At 55.1% G+C, this 18,191-nt stretch overlaps 6 protein-coding genes across 6 annotated transcripts; 5 read left to right on the top strand and 1 right to left on the bottom strand.

The window, feature by feature from the left end:
* Positions 1–136: 136 nt before the first annotated feature.
* Positions 137–1,407, bottom strand: BO72DRAFT_497579 (uncharacterized protein; the record flags this gene model as incomplete). The annotated part of the gene is made up of 3 exons (XM_040948701.1): positions 137–522; positions 660–922; positions 1,037–1,407. 3 exons carry the CDS (start codon positions 1,405–1,407, stop codon positions 137–139), a joined length of 1,020 nt encoding a protein of 339 aa, XP_040799858.1.
* A 3,700-nt stretch (positions 1,408–5,107) lies between these two features.
* BO72DRAFT_154940 (uncharacterized protein) lies at positions 5,108–5,889 on the top strand. Its single transcript, XM_040939258.1, has one exon. It carries the CDS (start codon positions 5,231–5,233, stop codon positions 5,798–5,800), a length of 570 nt encoding a protein of 189 aa, XP_040799857.1. The 5' UTR covers positions 5,108–5,230; the 3' UTR covers positions 5,801–5,889.
* Positions 5,890–7,474: 1,585 nt separating this feature from the next.
* BO72DRAFT_459999 (uncharacterized protein) lies at positions 7,475–8,266 on the top strand (the record flags this gene model as incomplete). The annotated part of the gene is made up of 1 exon (XM_040946446.1): positions 7,475–8,266. One exon carries the CDS (start codon positions 7,475–7,477, stop codon positions 8,264–8,266), a length of 792 nt encoding a protein of 263 aa, XP_040799856.1.
* Positions 8,267–8,724: 458 nt separating this feature from the next.
* On the top strand, positions 8,725–9,582 carry BO72DRAFT_155007 (uncharacterized protein). The gene is made up of 2 exons (XM_040939259.1): positions 8,725–9,140; positions 9,199–9,582. The coding sequence occupies exons 1-2, from the start codon at positions 8,863–8,865 to the stop codon at positions 9,395–9,397; spliced, it is 477 nt and encodes a 158-aa protein (XP_040799855.1). The 5' UTR covers positions 8,725–8,862; the 3' UTR covers positions 9,398–9,582.
* Positions 9,583–13,749: 4,167 nt separating this feature from the next.
* BO72DRAFT_155045 (uncharacterized protein) lies at positions 13,750–14,453 on the top strand. The gene is made up of 2 exons (XM_040939260.1): positions 13,750–14,311; positions 14,373–14,453. Exon 1 carries the CDS (start codon positions 13,850–13,852, stop codon positions 14,309–14,311), a length of 462 nt encoding a protein of 153 aa, XP_040799854.1. The 5' UTR covers positions 13,750–13,849; the 3' UTR covers positions 14,373–14,453.
* Positions 14,454–14,539: 86 nt separating this feature from the next.
* BO72DRAFT_497575 (uncharacterized protein) lies at positions 14,540–16,344 on the top strand (the record flags this gene model as incomplete). The annotated part of the gene is made up of 3 exons (XM_040948700.1): positions 14,540–14,703; positions 14,862–14,932; positions 15,974–16,344. 3 exons carry the CDS (start codon positions 14,540–14,542, stop codon positions 16,342–16,344), a joined length of 606 nt encoding a protein of 201 aa, XP_040799853.1.
* Between the last annotated feature and the right edge of the window lie 1,847 nt (positions 16,345–18,191).

The raw sequence follows: 18,191 nt of genomic DNA, 5'->3' as shown, positions 1-18,191 counted from the left end.
TCTGTTCAGATGCCCAATTCGACGCGCTTCCCGACCCGTGACTGCAAGAAGAACTACTCAACAGAGGCACGACACCAAGATATCGGACCCCAGTGAGAACGAACCGCCGCGTAACACAATGCGATGTTCCTGCCCCCTAATTCAGTTTCGCGTCAGACATGACGGCAACCACATCAGCGCGTTCGGTTTGCGCCGTGATCGAGACGAGCACGTCTACGACCAACTGAGCTCCGTAGCGCCGCTGCACCGCTCTGAAGAGTTTCGCTTGCCATGTACACGTGTTGCTACCATGCATATTCACGTTGCTGAGCCAAGAGCGATGGCTATGCTCAACATTCCCCGGGGAAAATAGTCGAATCCCCACCTTCTGAGCGGGTTCGGTACCGAGCACTGGGAGTTCTATTGTCTCGGTCGGGCTTGGTGCCCTGATGCCTTTGCAGCCATGAAAGGCTGGGTCCGGGACCGAGGCAACATACCTCGGGGCGGTCATACGCCGCATTTTCAGCCGGCCCGCTGCGGCGCCTGGCAACCGTGACGCAACGTGAACTTGATTTGTGTCTGCGAGTCGCAGATTCCAAAGATATCGTTACCCCGAGATTGGCAGGTAAAGTGAGAACACGATCCAGCACCTGGAGAACTACAATTTGTCGTCCACCTACTACAGTAAAATGGTGTCTCCACTGATGAGCCTGAGGACTGCAGCAACATCGCCGTGTCGATGTGCAGACCTGTCTTCAGGGCATCGCCCGGTTTCTGGCCCAGCTCCTCATCGTCGTCGCATGCTCCACGGAAATGAGGGTCCAAACGACTGGTTACCGTTGACGTACCTAGACGACGCTGATGACAAACCAGGCCAAGGCCTGCGAGCCTTTCCTCATGGCTGTGTCTCTTCAAGGTCTCTGCACGAAGCAGCCCCACCCTCCTGGGTGTCTCGTTAGCAGGCTTTGACAGAGGAATGGCAACGAGAACACGCGTCTGGCCAACGGTCTACTGCCAAGACCATGCCTCGGCCGTCTTCCCAGGGTGCTCTGATTACCGATAACCCCGTCGGGAGACCGTCACCCTTCGGGATCCGCACCGCATGCCGGGCAATGGGCGCGAAGAACACGAGGGAACGTATGTCTTCTGGGCCGAGTGGCCTTGTCGACCGGCAAGAGGATGATGGACTGGGCGGAGATGGAGGAATATCACACCAAGGGGAGATTGGCCGGAGGATAGATCTCCTGCGGCGTGTTTCACGAGCTCCAACTCCCCCTTTACCTCCTGTTCCCACGCATGCTCCACGTGGCCGGCCGGCGCAAGCAGATCACCGCGTACGCCGGTCTGTACGCCCTCCGGGTTCTCCTGCGGCTGTTTGGCCTCTCGCGCCGGACCGGAGATCGGATTGCCTCGGCGGGGACCAGCCATCGCGCTACCAGAAAAGGTCGAGACCGTCGAAGACTGGGAGAAGTAAGCCGGCTTCCGGGTCGTAGCACACTTCCTCCGGAGGGATTGCGGCTCCATCCACGGGACGAATTGCAAATGATCTTAGCTGATGAGAGAGCTTTGATGCTTTGTCTCTTGCAGTGGGGGCTTTGTGATAATCTTGAGGTGGACCGGGATTTCCCTTTAGTTTCCGCATGCACGGAAAGCCTCCTTCTTCCATCCGAGGTTGGGTAGAACCGAGTTCGTCTCTTTTCTGGTAGTCTCACCCCCTTATTCGCCTCCCAGCCGAGCCACAAATCCAGCCATGGGGATTGTGCGTTCAAGGTTTTCGAGCTCTGTTGGTGGAGCGGAGACACCGTGGCCGGCTCCCCTTTGATTGTACCTAATTTTCTGGTCGTCAGCCGCACCGTCGCGGCCCACTCGTGGAATCTTGTGAGGCATCTGCGGTGAAGAGACTGCGAGACCCTCTCACTCGTCGAAGACGTCTCCCCCCGGGACCGAGATTCGCAACTTTCGAATTCGATCGCGAGTATGGACCTCTCATCCGACCACGCCGCACTATCGCCGACCAGGTGCACTGCGGCCTGCCGTAGCCTGACCCTGCGAACTCGGCTACGAGCTCTCCTTGCTCAAGCGGAACTTGTCATTATGATTGACACACTGGACTGGATGCTGCACAATTGAAGCAATGATAGGCGGTTCTTGGAGATAGATTGGATCGACTTCCCGTGTTGAGCTGAGGTCTGAGTCCCGGTCCTCAAGCTTCCGCGATAATGCTCACGGTTCAAGCCGTGAAGACCTTCCATCCAGGGGCGAAGCTTGGGAGAGAAAAGCCTTTGTGCCTTGAGGTTGAGTCCGAACGTCAAGCTGCGTCAGGCGTCTGGTAGTTTTGATGTCCTACACAATTCCTCCCTCTTGCTGGCGTTTTGAAAGACACCCGCTGGGCGGAATAGTCGCGCAGCCCCCCTCCAGAACAGGTGACGCGCTGACCCAGGGCGAGTGTTCCACGCAATGGTCTTCAATCTGACCAATACACCAGAGAACACGCACTCTTTCCTCCTATTGGCAAAACCCTCGGGCACTTTCATTTCAAGCCCAAGCGGCCAAGCTTGCTTTTGCATTTCCAGATATTATAGGGTCCCCGTCGATCCGAATCGATAAACACGATACCAATTGACAAACCTGGCTCTCGTCGTTCTGCTACCTTAAATCTGTGGATGGGCCTAATTCATAGGGTTTACTATGAGATTCCATGCTACCGATGTGCAAGTCTGGAACAGTACTGTGGACCCTCTCCTCGGACAGATTCGCTGCTGGACTTCAAGTGGACAAGACGACCTTGGACAGACTTAACACCAAAGGGCGCAATCCTTGCCGCCTCTGCCAAAGCGCCCGGCAGGCTCAGTCCCGACGCCCGGCGGCGACATCAAGTGCATCCACAACCAGCCCCGTCGGCTCGTATGCATGAGCTACCCTTGGCTCAGACCGCGTTCACTGCTCACGGAGATTTGGCTCGCTGGCGCTGCTGCGTCGACATCATACGGTCCTGTATGACCCCCAGACACAGATGTGCGAGCACTGCGGGAGGCAGCCTTCTCGGAGCTTTCCGTGGGACTTGCATCTTGCTAGAAGGCATGGAGGGAAGTGGGAAGCGGAGAGGGTTGGGGAAGAGGTGGGCGGGCGTGGAGAAGAAAAGCACAGGAGGCTCGTTGCTGCTGCAGTCCGGGAGACGGGTTGATCACCATAGTACACGTGAACGGGGACAAGGTTCGGATTCATGCTAAGTTCCGCCAGCTACCTCGCTTTTATCCTGAATCCACTTGGCGAATGCGGCTTGCTCGGACGAACGCAAACTTCCCCACGTGGTGCCCGCAGGAAGTGTGGGCACGGTGCTATGCTTGCGGCGCTGTGGCTGAACTCACTCAGGGTTGCAACCACATGACGTGGGTATCTCTGACATGATTTCATTCTAACATTGACCTTTGACCTATGGTTGCCACTGCGCCGCGGAGTGAAATTTCGAGTGCGGTGCCGGATGGCGGGTATGTGCCTGTCCTCAGTGGGGGGATGGTAATCTATTTGGCCGACTAGGACGGGCCGTTGAGCCAGGATTCGCTGCATAAAACGCACATTTTGGCTATACGACATCGTATCGTCTATGGTCAGACTGTCGAAGCTGCGGTGACGCCCCGTACCAGAGACAGGAAAAGCGGGTGGTCTTCCACATTTCCAGGGTCTGCGACTCAGCTTCGGGTTCAATCTCTATTTGAACACATCGGCATGTTGACCATGCCCAGCAGCAGGATGACGCGATTGAGCAGGGTGTGCAGGGTGCACCGCCTGTGATATTCCAGTCGCAGACGCAGAGCCTGTTGCATCTGTTCATTGGTGTTGCGGATGGCTTGGTTAAGCAACGTGACACCGACCCAGCCTTTGCGGTATGGAGCAGATGATCCTATCTTTCGGGGTTGGGGACAATCTTCATAGTCATCTAGTGCCAAGAACGCCTCAACCACGTGGTGGAAGTGTCCAACAACGGAGTTCCCTTCCTTATTTCCTAGTTTAATCTCACCAATGTGGCGGAAAAGAAGCGTCTATCCCCTCCTGGACGGTGCCAGGACCTTTGCGGCCCTGTTCTATGCCGTGGTTGCCCTGCACTTGCGCTTTTCTAGCGCATCCTGTCGCTGTTGAGGGCGGGCTGGGACATCCCAGTGACCTTCGTCGGGGCCTGTCAGAAACCGTGCCCTGGAGGACCCGCGGTGCGGCCAGCTGGATGATGGGATCCGCACCAACGCAGCGCGGGTCAGGGCTGCGCCAACCAGCAGAGGAGCAGCCAGCCCTGTCCATAATTGGAGCAGTGGCGGCCCAGTTAGCATCTTTCCCCGCTATTCGACATCGCGAAGGCCCTGGTTGTAGGTCCCTGCCACGCCTCGCGGTCCCGATGTCATGCAAGTTGACACTAGGAGGAACTCCGGGAGGATTCGGTTTCTAAGGATGAGGACGAGCATTGGTTTCAAGGCGTCTTTGATCCGAAGAAGATGATCTGTGGATGAGTCGCCCTGGTACCTTGCTGACCTCTGCGACCCCCGGCAGGACACAGCAAATGCATTCATGGTCTCTCTATCCATTGATCGTCTTCGCGAAGAGACCTTTGCCGCATTCCAACGCTTCTGGAACCTACCAAAAGACTGCAAACTTGGTCGGTAGCCCCGTAACGAGATCCCCATACCAGGCATGCAGATTCCAGCTGAAGCATCGGAGCCGTCCAACCTTCGGTTCACGCCATCCGCAGAAGGGAAGAATGCCGTTTGGGGGCGGCATCTTCAAAGCGGGTGCCGTCGGACCTGGAAAGACATAAACTCCGTCGGCCTGTTTCCCAACCAGCAAGGAAGTCTACGCCGTGTAGTAGGATGTGCTGAGATTGCTTGCCATACTGCCTGTCGAGGCATATTCTACGAAAGCGTAAGCTATCATGCATGCCGGTCTGAAAGCTCGATTCCCCGGCCAAAGCTGGGCCTGCATTGGGAGGATCAGGACTTTCCAGCCAAGGCACCATAGTGTCTGTCTGTCTGACTGACTGCGCTGGTTCAATGCATCGGACACGATCGCGAAGTATACCCAGGCGGGTCTTTTAAGCGTCATATCGCTCTTGCTTGGAAAATGCTGCTGGAAGTCTGGATCCGCCCAAACCGGCCCAGTCAGCTGGTGACCCTTTCAACCCAGATCGATTGCGCTAGAGGCAAATTGCCGCCGGCTCTATATTCCTGGCGAGTCGTTGTACCGCCAAGATGATGTGCAGAGGTTTATGAATCTTGGTGAATTATCTATCTGTACGGTGTCGGAGTCATGTGATTATGAGAGATGGTACTACAACAGCTGCCTTGGTTATCTTCCCGGTCTATGCTCTCTGAACACTGAAAAAGACGCCTCGAGATACGCCCTGCACAAGATACCGCGTTCTCGTGCATCTACAGGGCTTAAGTTGGTGTGTACAATGGTGGGCAGAGTCTCGCCCACTTTATTAGCACAAAGAGCGAACACGAATGATCACGGAACAGGTCGCAATGTTGTCAGTTTGTTCGGTGGTGTTGAACTCCTCTATCCTTTGAACACGAGCTGCACGATCTGTTACTTTAAGAGTATCGACTTCGCCACGTTGGTTTCCTTGGCTTTCACAGATCCCCGCATTATTTGCACATTGGTCCGTCCGCATCCCTCTGTTAGAGTCTGCGCACGAAGTCTCTTCCGACAGGAGCTTCTTTCGTCTGGATTTCTTCAGAGAGAGTTTGAAAGCTTGCCAGACAATGCCTCTGAGAACGATTACAACAGACACCCGGGGCGCGCATCTGTACTAGTCTTGTCAGTTCAGTTGTAGCGACCGCAGTCACCTTCTTCCACTTGATCGACAGTCAAGCGCGTTTATCTCAATCCCCTGCACCCTACGCCTGCCTCTTTGTTCCCTAGCTCAGTCAATGATTCATCATCGCCACGGCTCTTATCCGCCTTCTTGTTTGAACACAGTCCTACCATCGAGCTAGTGCGTATTGTCTACAATGCCGTGTCCACAGGGCACAGTCAACAGTGGGATCTCATCTGTCTTGGCGGCATTGACGAGTTATCGTCTTGTGGTGTGCTCTTCGACTGGCACCCAATTTTCCATGGCATCATCCCTGCCGCGCTCCCCATTATCGCAGTGTGCATCAGCTGCAGTGCCAATGTCTGTGAAATAACTTCTCACCCTGGAGAGAGCGCTGAACTGTGTGTATTATGGCAGTGAGCCCTCCTCCAGCGGCTCTTGTAAGGAACCACATATTCCGAGGTGGACATTCCAAAGACTCTCCGACATGCGGAATCTCTGAGGTGATAGCGGAGACTGGTACAGCTCTTGTACCTTTCATTGGCAGCTAGAAAACGGCCATCGGGTCTTTCTACTTTGCTCTGGTGGTGCGTTTGAATCCCTACTTTGCTGTTAAATCATCACCGGGTGCATGAAGCATTTCCCGGTCCGAGCACTTCACACGAGATACCTGTGGCCTCATTGAGATGGCTGGTGCACGCAAGCCTACCACAGGGAGTCTATCTTGAGTGCCCCGAATGACGATAAGGTCATGAGGTGGGAGCGTGCTCGGAACGTCCTGGGAGAAGTCCGAAGGAGCAGATGACTGGGCAAGTGGTTTGTTCTGCATCTCCAGGTCAGTCATGAATGTACGAAATCTGATCCACTCTCCGGGTTCGAGTTTACAGTCCCTCGTCGACTGTTGGTGCTGGAGACTAGGGGCTCAAGCCACTGTAGGAAGCATAACACCCGGACAGAAGCCGGCTAAGCTCGTCTCGGACAACGTGGACGACCGACTCACCACACTCCCGCAAGCGCCAGCGAGAGACCGTGGAGGAGGAGGAGGAGGAGGAGATGGGGCTACCCGGTCTGCGCCCCTCGGCTGGGGGCAAAGACCTGGCCGGGGCTTGGACACAGGACGCGTTGGAACAGATCCTGCGCAGTGGAAACTCGATGTATGACTACTGAAAACTGGCGGCGGCGGTGGCGGAAGGGGGTGAGAAGTGGCACCAGATCTTCGTCCAGGTGATGCCGAATTCGACCTCATCCCAAAGCCTCCCATGTTCGCAAAGAGAGAATGAGCGATTGTCCACTCTACTCCATCCCCTTGGGCGAGTGCTTGCAGGCGGTGGAGGTTCTGCTTTGCAACCAAGAGTTCAAACCCATGTTTCGCGAGAAGCACCTCAGACGCCAAAATCATCATCACAAACCAAAAGATCTGTTTCGATGGGAGCAATGACTTGCATGCTCTGTACCGTTTACCCATCTGAGCCCTGGACGGGATCTGTCGCCCTTGATGACTCTTCAGCTCACTGTCTTGTCTGTTGCGCACGCACGATTGATAGCATGTCCGGCCGGGTGGCCCAGCTGTTGAGTTTCGGTTAACAGAGCAGCGGGTCCAGCGCATGCGAAACATCCTACGACGGATGCACGACCTGCCCATGGAATTGGGGGGTTTCCGGCGCAGATACACGACGCGGCCTCCGGTACGAAATGTGCCATACCAACAATAGGTGCACCTGTTCAGATGGGCGCAGCGTTCGTGTCTGGGAACTGGGGAATGCCGCCGATTCATGGTCGCGCCCGCGTCCCGATACTGTCCCGAACACCGGCCAGCAGCCGAACAACAACACCCCGCAAGGCAGCCAGTCTTCACTCCCACCATCGAAAAACTCCTCCGTCCCTCTCTCGTCTACTACCCCGCCCGGCCGGTTCCCCACCACTGGCATTTTCCAGGTCCCGACCCCCGTTGAGAAGGAAGGCGATCTCCCCGAGCACCTTTCAATAGACGCGATCAAGCGATCCTTGCCGAAGACCGCCCGGAAGGTCCGTTCGAACACCACGGCCGCTGGGGACGCTTGCCCGTGGGATAGACTCGAACACCTCTTCCACGCATATGTGAAATCCATCGACACCCGCCCTGGCGCCGTGGCACGAGGCTTGGGGATGGACTCCGCCGTCCGCATCTGGGAGCTGGTATTCCAGAAGGAACAATTCATGCTACTGATGCGAGATTGGCTTCTGTACCGGCACCAGTGGTTCGGAATCAGGGATATTCTCGACTCGCAGGACCCGGCCAGTGGGAAGCCCCGCCAGTGGAACAAGTTCCTCGGCAAGGAAATCCAGGCTCAGGCGAAAAACCCGGAGCTCTGGCGCGAGTGGGCGAGAGATGAACGTCCTGGTACTGTACACCCAATCCTTGACCACATGATTCCTGAAATCCTCAAAGGGGAGGTGTTCAGGTATGCGATGCCATATATGCCTGGCTCATTGCTTCTGGAGTGACTACCACACTGTCTCTCGCTTCGGCCTCAATGCAGCCACTTCCTGCTCGTTGTTGCATACTGAACCCTCCTTGCCATCAACCATGGCACCACCATCCTCACCCTTCCGCCGTAACCATCATGCCCATGCTCCAAGTGTACCTCAAACAGAACCCTCCGAAGAACTACATCCCACAAGCCTCGCACGGCTGCGTTCTGGCCCCATGCATGACCTCGTCGTGGCAGCTGTCCGGCCATCGGTGCCTGGGAACCTTCCTCCTTTCTTCTCTCCTCATCCCATCAATGAAACTCTTGTTTGGCCACATCATCTCTTTCCATAACCTGAAAGCAGCTCGGGCCGTCCGTATCTGTGAATATCCCGAAACAGTGGACGCGGTTCCTACCGAGGCGGGACATGCAAGCGAACCGAAGCAGACTTTTGCGGACAAAGCTGATGGTCCAGACACATTCTAGCCACATAACGCAGCCTCAGCCACACGATGACTCAAAAGCGATCGCGTGCCGGTTCGGACACCGGTCAATCTGGAGCCGCGGTGCTCTTTGATCTGCTTGAGCGTCGCACACCTGAGCCAGACGCAGGAGCCTATCTTCTCTGTAATGTACAGGGTTGCGGGCGGCCGGACACCACCGTTGCTGGTTGGCCCGAGTGCACCTCGTGGCCCAGTGTGCCAACCGGGAACTTGTCTCGGTTACGCAGAAGCAGGGAGAGGCGGCATCACCTATTACCAGCGCCTGCTTGACCTTTGCGACGCCTGTATGTCACGTGTCCTCTGCGTCTGCGGGGAAGGCCCAAGGCCGTTCCTCACGTTCGGAAGCTCGATGCATGTTTTCCATCGTCCGATGATCATTCCAGTGGGTCGTCGGGGATCTGGCAGGTGAGATCGAATCTACCCTGGGTGTTTTTCCTTGGCTGATACTCTCGATCGTACCCAGCATATCTCTCTTCAACGTGACGGACATGCTGCCGTTAAACTCAGCTGTCCTTTTTGCACCAGCAAGTACCGCTCGAAGCAGTCCAGGAGCTCTGGAGGCAGTTGCTCGCTTTCCTGTACTCCCACCACCGGCTCTACATGGACAGGCTGGGGCGTCCGTTAGCCAGCCTCGTTCTACATCAGATCAATCCGGTCTTTAGTCTCTCGGACTACCGCTGGATTCAAGTCATTCTGCACCAACAGTTGAAGTCCACTCGCCCTCCAGCCTTCTTGCTCTCCAGCCGACGTGTGCGTTGAGAGGTGCAGGATTAGCATCGGCGGGCTTCTGACTGGTACTCTGCTTATCCCTCATGCCAGAGTCTTGATTTTGGTGTGTCAACACGGCGGTCCTGGGCTCCTGCAGAGGTGAATGTGCACTTGCAGCTCCCTCCGGAGGACTTTCCGCAGCTAATCGGGTATGAAGACTGGGTCCAGGACGGTGGCACGGACCGTGATGGAAAGGGACACGGAACCGGTATCATCAGCCTCGTGACGCGCAACGCCTCCTTCTACCATCGAGGTGCAAGTAAAATGCATAGGCGATCAGCTAGAAAGTCTTCGCCAGACGTCCCACAGGTTACGGCCGTCCTCGTCAGAAGCTGGGAATCCCTCCCCGTCGCTTACGAGGCCGACAATTTGTTCGACTTCGTCGAGGCCCGACGCGTGGTGGAGAAACGGCTTCATCGACACCTTCTACGGGAGCATAGAAGCGGCGAAATCGACTCTAACGCCCGTCATGCACATTTTATCGCCGTGCTGGAGCATGTCGAGAAGGTCCCCATGCCTATTCTGCCCAAGGCTTTCCAAAAAAAGGCGCAAGACACCAAGTGCTGGAGCAGGGCTCCCACGGCTGATCATAATCGAGGCTGCCTGGGATTAGGAGCTTGACCAACGAACTACTCAAGACATTCAAAGTCCGCCGGCCATGATGAATTTGACAGGCACCTCGGCGCCCTGTCAGCGGTCCCCACAATTGGGAAGGATGGTTCGGTAGACTCTACTCCTTTTTCTTTTCTCTTTTCTCCGAAGACAGGACCTCTTCTTCATGCTGCGGGTCCAATTGATTGATCTTCGTCTCGCACAGATGTCTAGCATGGAGGATAACTGGGGTTCCCATGGGTCAGTGGCTGGTGCTCCCTGGTCGCCGATATCCCCCTCTCATACTTGGGATCCAACACGCCCTGGAGCAGTCGATGAAACATCACGACCGTGACGGCTCAGACTATCTCAATAACCATTCTCGTCTCCCAGAGGCACAGTTGGCCTTCTGAGTATTTTTGGTGACCGGCTCTGCTAATGGCAAATAGCTACCCCAAGTGGCCACACCGGGGCAGACCCTGAGCGCCCTGTCACGCTCTTTTCAATCATTCGCGCAATTCGCGCCTGTCGAGCTCATCAACACCGCGGGATGAACGGCACCGGAGGTCGTCACAGCCTCTCCGCTATTTAAATAGACCTTGCGATTGGAGCACGCGCCTATCGCTGCTGCTCAGAATAATCACCATGGGCAGGCTCAGACTAACTCTGCCAGTGGGCTTTGGTATAACTTTCAAGCCCTGGTAGTCCAACGTCCTTCACGAGTTTTCTTTCTCTGCTCATGGGCATTGACGCAGTGTGTACCTACTGCTTTCCTCGGAAAGTTGAGGGTCAAATATGCCGCATCTGGTCCTACATAGGCACGAAGCAGCGGACCGATGCGACCACAGCCTTCACTCAATCGGGCGCTGGACTCCAGTGTCTAGTCTACCCTGTGGCCTCTGTGGAACTTTCCCTTTAGTGCTGCTGCGACACAGTGGTGCTGATTGAGCGCCGAACTCGCGACAAGCAGTTTCAAGCAGCAGGGGAAATGACTCCCGTGGATCGCGATCATGGAGAGCGACAAGCGGCTTGCACGGTGTGCGTCGCAACCGACACAACCACGCGGCTCCGGGGGAGACCTTTCCGCACTGAGCCGTGGGGAATCAGCGCATCATCATCTACATCGACGAAGCGGCTGGGGTCCTCTTATCCGCTCCTCACTCATTTGTTTCGAGCGCATATTTTGTCCGCGAACAGTCTGCCCGACCAACTGCGGAGGTTTTGCTTCCATGCTTTTAGTTAGTCTAACAGACCCTCGAGTCCAAGCCATCGCCTCATTTCAATCGCCTCGAAGGACGCATATATTCTTTTTCCCTGCTCTCATGTGAGATACGTTGCATCAAGCCCAAGAACCTCCTGTATACTATCTCGGAGAATACTCGTTCCATTGGCCAGCTGCGCCTTCCGGCGTCAAACAACGATGACGGCCCTCAACTCCGTCAACTACGCATAGAGGGGCCAGAGATCACACCACATTCTGGACGCCTCATGCGAATGTCATTCGGTTGGCAGAGAAAGCACTGCCGCTCGTGGTACAAAGCCTTTGTTGATGCCCCCTCTAGCTGTGGCCTTGCGCGGGAGATGAGGGCCTGCAGGAACCATGTGAAGTTCAGTTGATCCGACCCACCGGGGGCCATCTGAGAATCGCCGTCTCGGTCTGCAGAGACCGACCCGATCCAGTGATTTATTACTGTATGATTGCTTCGGACAGCTGAGTTATAAATTCGGCATCGGTTCTAGATTTGATCGGCGAGACATTTGAAGCAACAATCGGCGCCGACTACCTCCGCTCACTGGGCTTCAGGCTTCTAGCCTATAGACTAGTAGCCAGTCATGTACCCTATCACATACGAGAGACCATGAGACTCATGGAAGGCTTTGTGCAGTCAAGGAAATCATGCTTAGGGGAAGCGCGGTAGCATAGACAGCGTCTATGTTGTTCAAAAGGAGGAATGCTTGCAGCGCCGGATCATGGAGCGGCCATTGTAAGTCCAGGACCGAAGAAACTACCTGTCAGCGGCTAGACGCAGCCCAGCTACAGCCCCGCTACCAGGCGTCTGACCTGTCATCAGGTCTTGAAGAGTAGCCGGGGATCAGACATGATGTACACCGCAGTGCGAATAGAAGGGGACGGAAGTCCCACTAGTATCCTGGAAAGTACCCACAGACCATTGCTTGCAAAGGAAATCAAGCAGAGCGCTGCGAGCTGCTACGCCACCTACCAAAGAAGATAAGGCGAGTAATGCCATCGACTTTCCTCAGAAAATACTTCCGCAACTTCGAACACCGGAGCACGAAGTGTGGGCTTTCAACCACAACCTCCGTGGCAGGTGCTCGCCCGAAATCCGCACCACCACCCGGTCTATGTGATTATCGGAGTTCGCACCGCATCGCCAACGGCTCTTTCCCCATCACCGAGCAAGACGGTGCATGCCAGCATCATCTGGGCTTATCGTTTCGTTCGCAGCATCCGCCGGGCTGACTTGGCGTCCCCTGGACGAGGGCTATGGGCAGACGGTGTTGATGTCGTTCCGAGGAGTCAGAAGCAATTCTTTAATAGTCGCGCCTGGCCTTGAATCAGTGTCTTGGTCAACCGCAGGCATCTTGCGCGCTACCAAGGATCGGATGGTTTCTGCGCAGATGTTGCTATCCCGTTCACGTTAGCGATTCTCTCTTCACCACCAAGCGCGCGAGACATACCCTCGAAAACTCCAAGCATCCAGTCTAAATCTGCCCTTTGCTGATACGCTCTGGCTCATTTCTTGTTTTGTTCGTTTTCACCCTCGACAGTCCAATCTGGCTATTGACCGAGGCCAATGGTATGGTTCCGACCTGGCTCGACCATCGGAATCATTCGCCGCTGAGGCACCAATGACACCTATCCATGTATATAGGGTGCGGGCCTTCCTCCTTCCGTCTCTTATCATGAATGTAATGCCTGTTCGGCTGGAAGCACTCTAATCAGACGAAGTGACGGCCGAGTCGTCAGACAGCCAAGGCGGCTCGAGCGAAGGCGACTCGAGTCAGTCTACCAGCGTTGAGGGTGAGTCATTGACTTTTTAGATCGACTTGCACTGACTTCTGTACCTCAGTCGCATCTCTCGAGTCGGAAGCTCGTTTGCCAAAGTAGCACTTCTCTACATCATTTGTCAAAAATTGCCTCTTTCCGACCGTCGGAGACGAAGCCTGCCCCAGCTACTGCAGCAACGATCTTCCCAACAGCACGGGGCTCCACGATAGATACCCGGGCAAATAGGAAGTATGTTATCGTCGTTGTCGTTCAGTCCGTGGACTGGGCCCGAGTGCTCCCAGACAGAGTGAAGCCTTTGGGCCGGATGATGAAGCCCTGCGCATCTGCTCTGTTATCATCTTGCTCAGCTCTGGGGGGTAGGAAGTTCCGACGATATAGGGGACTGAATAGTCCAGTCTACAGCAAATACTGGACTACTGGCCCTGTGTTCTTGTTCCTGCGAGGCTTTCAGGGGGAGCGCTCAGCCCCAGAGCCGTGGCCGAGGTCCGCAGTGCCGCGACTGCGACCGGAAGGTCTGCAATAAGCGGTATACGCTCTGCAACCATCTGGCTGGGTGCGCGATGCGCCGCAAGTTCTTGCTCTTCCCGGGTGAGAAGGCGGGTCGGTGGGCGAAGTGCCGCGATTGCGGGGAGGTTGTGAAGGCGGATCGGGGGGTGAAGATGGTACCCAGTGCACACACCCTGTCCTGGAGTTGCTCAAAGTGTGGTGAGATGCACCACGATGAATGCGTCATCTCGCAGCCGGAATCCGACACACATGGGGTTTCGTCTGGATTTGGCTGCACGAAATGCAGAGTCCCCTTGATACCTGCACAGTTGGCGCGCCAATGGCTATATCGCTTGAAGTTGACTCTCTGGGGAAGAAGACAGTCTCTACACTCGGCCCTGTACTTGAAAGACTTCGCAGATTGGGCGGTGCATTCAAATCCCGGGCTCGCTCGATGCTTTTTCGTGGACTTCGACTCCGACGCCTGAGTCCAGCATCTCCGTGTGCAAGTCACTGCGCTGTGCCACTCCCTCGGTTGGCGTTGCGAAGGTTTGCCACATTCATCACAATCATCACCGGATTTCAAACTCCGACAAAACCGAAGACGGGGTGCGAGCTTCGCTCTTGGATGAGCTACATGAGAAGTTCCACCTTATTCTCCGGTATAAGCAGCTTCGGCTGTCGAAGGAGTACCTTCTAGGTCTACAATCTCATAACACATTCTTGACCCAGGCATAAGAACGCTGATTTCCAAACCACAGATCCATCCAAAGTTAGCCTCCGAACAGGGCTCGTCGGGCGAGACCCGAGACATGGTGCTGTGCTGCGGTGACCGTTGAGAGGGGTTCAGTGGATCCTGGTTCCTGCCCCTGTCCTTCACAACTGGGTGCGCATGTGGGACATATTTGTTGACAAAGAGAATTCAGACATGGAGGTCCACATCGCCTACCACACAAAATTCGGCACCGAACATCCTCTTGTGAGCAATGAGCACCGCGGGCAGTTTCAGTGGGCCGACATCGAGGGTTACCGTCGGACCGAGGCGGAGTACTTCGCTTGCGTCAATCCCCGGCCCATCGAATGGAAAGAACGGTACGAGGCTGCTCAGACCCAGCCTAAGCGGAACAGCAAGACGGGAGAGAAGATTACCATTGCCTAGTCGAAGAAATTGCGGCTGAAATTTGCGTGGCAATACTTCTTTCCCTGTCATATTCTGTCGCAGCCGGTCAGAGCACGAAAATTCAACATAGAGCCATCCACCCCCGCCTGTGGTACCGGTGCGCGGAGTTCAACAAGGTCTATTCCAATTCCTGTGCCCGGGGTACCTTGTAGGTCTATATTCTTATAGTACATTCTTAATTCAGACAAGAAAACACTGATTTCTAAACTACAGACTCACCCAAAGCTAGCCTTTGAACAGGTCTCGTCAGGCGAGGCCCGAGACATGGTGCTGTGCTGCGGCGACCGGGAATCCAGAAGCATGTTGACAATGGGCTGATCAATGAAGCTGTGGTGGTAGGTGAAGACCGCGGTTTCGTTCATCGTCAGAATTTTTGGAGATGCAACTGGCGATGATATCAGAGAGTGGAAAGGCATGGCCTGAGCTCTGAACTTTCATGGAGGCCACGAGGCCACAATCCATCCAAGTCGTCCATCGCCCCTGGATACTTCCTAGCAGCTACAGGAATATCCAGGTGTACCTAATCCCTCGCTTGGGCAAGGCAGACAGTGTGGTTGACAAAGACTGCCCTCAAATGCGTGCCTCGCCCATTTACCACCTCACTGCACGGATACCTTCTTCCTCTACCAGATTCTCGTCCACAAAAACGGCATCATCTGGGCTGATGATCTCACTGCCTTACGCGCAGGACATCATCTGTACAGCGGAGCAGAGCACGCAACTGCCCTTCCGGATGGATGGTCGTAGCCATGGGTGGAGCGTTGGATGACTGCCCACCCGGACCTGCTCTACAGCCACTGGTTTCACGGCCTGTGCTCGCAGTCTGACTTTTCTGAGGCGCAACCCACCAAAGTAGTCGTCATGGGCGTGATAACTCTGACTGCCTACGTCTTTCGAGTCAGTTGTCTCCAAGTAGCTGGACACTGGACCGAGTGTAAAGGGCCAACGCGCGTTTCACAATCCATCACGACCTCCAGCCTCGACAACACCCGGCCATTACCAAAATGCGGAGAAGAGCCGGAGATCGCATTTCTCCTCTTTTTCGACTTTCATTTCTGTCATTTGCACCCCTTCGCGGCCAAACCGCAGACTTTGTCCCAGCAGTGGATACCTACGCCCTGCGACTGCCGCTCAGCCCATTCGTGCTCCGCAGAAGGCCCGGATAACCAGATCTCATTCTAGGGGTCACGCAACATACCCATGATTTCTGTGGCTGCCCGATCGCCTGCGACATCTCAGGGAGGACGGCCTTGCATATCTGGGGGTATGATCGATACGTGAGGAAGGCGGCCTTCGTGGCCAAGGTTGCGATAGCCCGGGAAATCATGGTGGGCGAGCAGCTGGCGCCGGACAGCCCCCTCATGCGGCTCGACACCATCTATTCTCGACCTTCCTTCCCCGGGCAAACATGTCCAGCACATTCTGAAGATGGCCGGTTCCATAATCACGGCCTGCAGATTGATCGCGAGAACAGCGCTACCCACCGGTCCCGGGCAGCAGGACGCTTTATCGGTTCACTCGTCGCAGCGGACAGAATGTCCGATGGGCCTTAGGAGAGACTCGACCACCACAACAACTTATATGAGGTCTGGTACTCAATGAACGACTTGCGCGAGTCGATAGGATCGCAGGATGTGACTTTTATCGACATATATTTGAGATACGAGGAGCAACCGTATGGAAAGACAGCGATCCTACACGAAACTTCTGGGGAGCCGTCACCGCGCAGAAACCGTCAGCCGTCTACGGAAATCGTAGCCCATACCTCAACCACCTCGACGACGTTCGTAAGCACTTCGGGCCGAGGCCCTGCGAACAGGACAGGAAACCCTGGCTGTCTGGTATTATATCGGGCGCTATCTGACTGGCAGAGTCGGTTAGCTATAGCCTCACTTCTTAAGAAGTTACTCACATACTCATCATGGGCAGCGGCAGCTCCCAGAAACTACCTACAAATGCCGCACTAGATTTCTTCACATTCAATGACACACAAGGACGGCCGTCCCCAACCTGGTGGTTGGGCTGAAGAACCCACTGGAAAGGACAGTCTGCTGAGTGATCACTGACCAGGTCCAGTTGTACCGGCAGCTGGAGCCTACCGTGGACTTTATCACGCTGGGTACAGATCTTGGCCAAAGACTACACATGATGTTATTTGTCTTGCGGTTGGGCTGCACTGGGTTTCGATGGTTACATCTCTCCATTGACCCAGGAAGGCTTATTGGATGATCGCGATCACCCCTTGGTGTGTGCTCTACAGTGCCATGTTCAATTTTTAGCACTTTGCTTGGGCATCTCCATGTCCTCTTCACCCTATGAGCCGACCCCCCGTTATCCTACGCCGCGCATCGTCTGCGCTAGGTGAATTGGCTGATTCCAACACCTTGGATGCGCTTGCACTATGGATGGATAGCTCTACACACATCGCACTCGATAGAAAATATCGCAGAGACCAGAGTGCAGATCATTTTCGGCAAGGTATCCGGCTTCTCATTTCTTTTCTTTACCGTTCTGATCTGTCCTTTTGACATTCTTTCCAACGTCACCGGCGACTGCAGGACCGAAATACCCCGCAACATCACTTCGTCCAACTGCGGGCCAGTTCCCGGGTGTTCTTGCAAAATAGGAGGGCTCATTGTACCTGTACAATGTTGGTAAGGGGCAGGAGGGTCAAGAAGGTCAGCTAGTGCATTCGGCTGTGCAAAGCGCAGAGCCCCCTGGCATGTGCGCGGCGAAGGCTGCAGTATCTGAAATCAAGCGACCGAGAGAGACCTAACCAGGACAGGCATCATCATCAGCATCAGCAGCAGCAGCAGGCAAAAGAGCACATGTCGTCTTCAAACAAGGCACGTCTCAGGAAAGATCTCCTGTTGACTTCTCACTACCCTGCCATCAGACCACAGGGGTGCAGACTCGGATTTCGCTACAGAAATGTGGCTCTTGTCAAGCAGAAAGACGGCTGGCCCTTGCCGGAACTCACCTTCTATAAAACAACTATTACGGAATCTTGAGTTCGGGACTAAGACCAAAAGCCTGAGGACTGGAGTCCGAGGTGGAGAACCTTGAAAGGGTGAAGCAATAGGCTTTCCTGCCGTGCTGAGTGCCTCCCTGCCCTCGGTCAACCTCTCTAGCCTGCCTTCCTCGCAGCTCTCAGCTATTGCAATTCCCCCGATGGCCGATAATCATGTTACAGGTTCTGAGGCTCGGCATATGCTACCCAGACGATGGAAACCATCAGAACGCGTGGTCACGACTGGTCTCGACTCCAATCCTTGATAGAGGCCATTTCCCAGTCGAAGGAATTCGCTGCTGAAACTTATGTGGCATAATTCTTTCCCTGGCATGTTCTGTCGCAACCGGCCAGGGCACGAGAATTCAAGATAGAGCCATCCACCCCCGC

The sequence above is a fragment of the Aspergillus fijiensis genome, assembly GCF_003184825.1.
Source record: "Aspergillus fijiensis CBS 313.89 unplaced genomic scaffold BO72scaffold_33, whole genome shotgun sequence".
Classification (NCBI taxonomy): Eukaryota; Fungi; Ascomycota; class Eurotiomycetes; order Eurotiales; family Aspergillaceae; genus Aspergillus; species Aspergillus fijiensis.
This window is presented reverse-complemented; position numbering and strand designations above follow the sequence as displayed.

Coding starts and splice junctions, on each gene's coding strand:
- BO72DRAFT_154940 (XM_040939258.1), top strand. CDS start 5,231: ATGAATCTTGGTGAATTATCTATCTGTACGGTGTCGGAGTCATGTGAT.
- BO72DRAFT_155007 (XM_040939259.1), top strand. CDS start 8,863: ATGTACAGGGTTGCGGGCGGCCGGACACCACCGTTGCTGGTTGGCCCG. Junction 9,141..9,198: donor GGTCGTCGGGGATCTGGCAG/GTGAGATCGAAT, acceptor GATCGTACCCAG/CATATCTCTCTTCAACGTGA.
- BO72DRAFT_155045 (XM_040939260.1), top strand. CDS start 13,850: ATGCGTCATCTCGCAGCCGGAATCCGACACACATGGGGTTTCGTCTGG.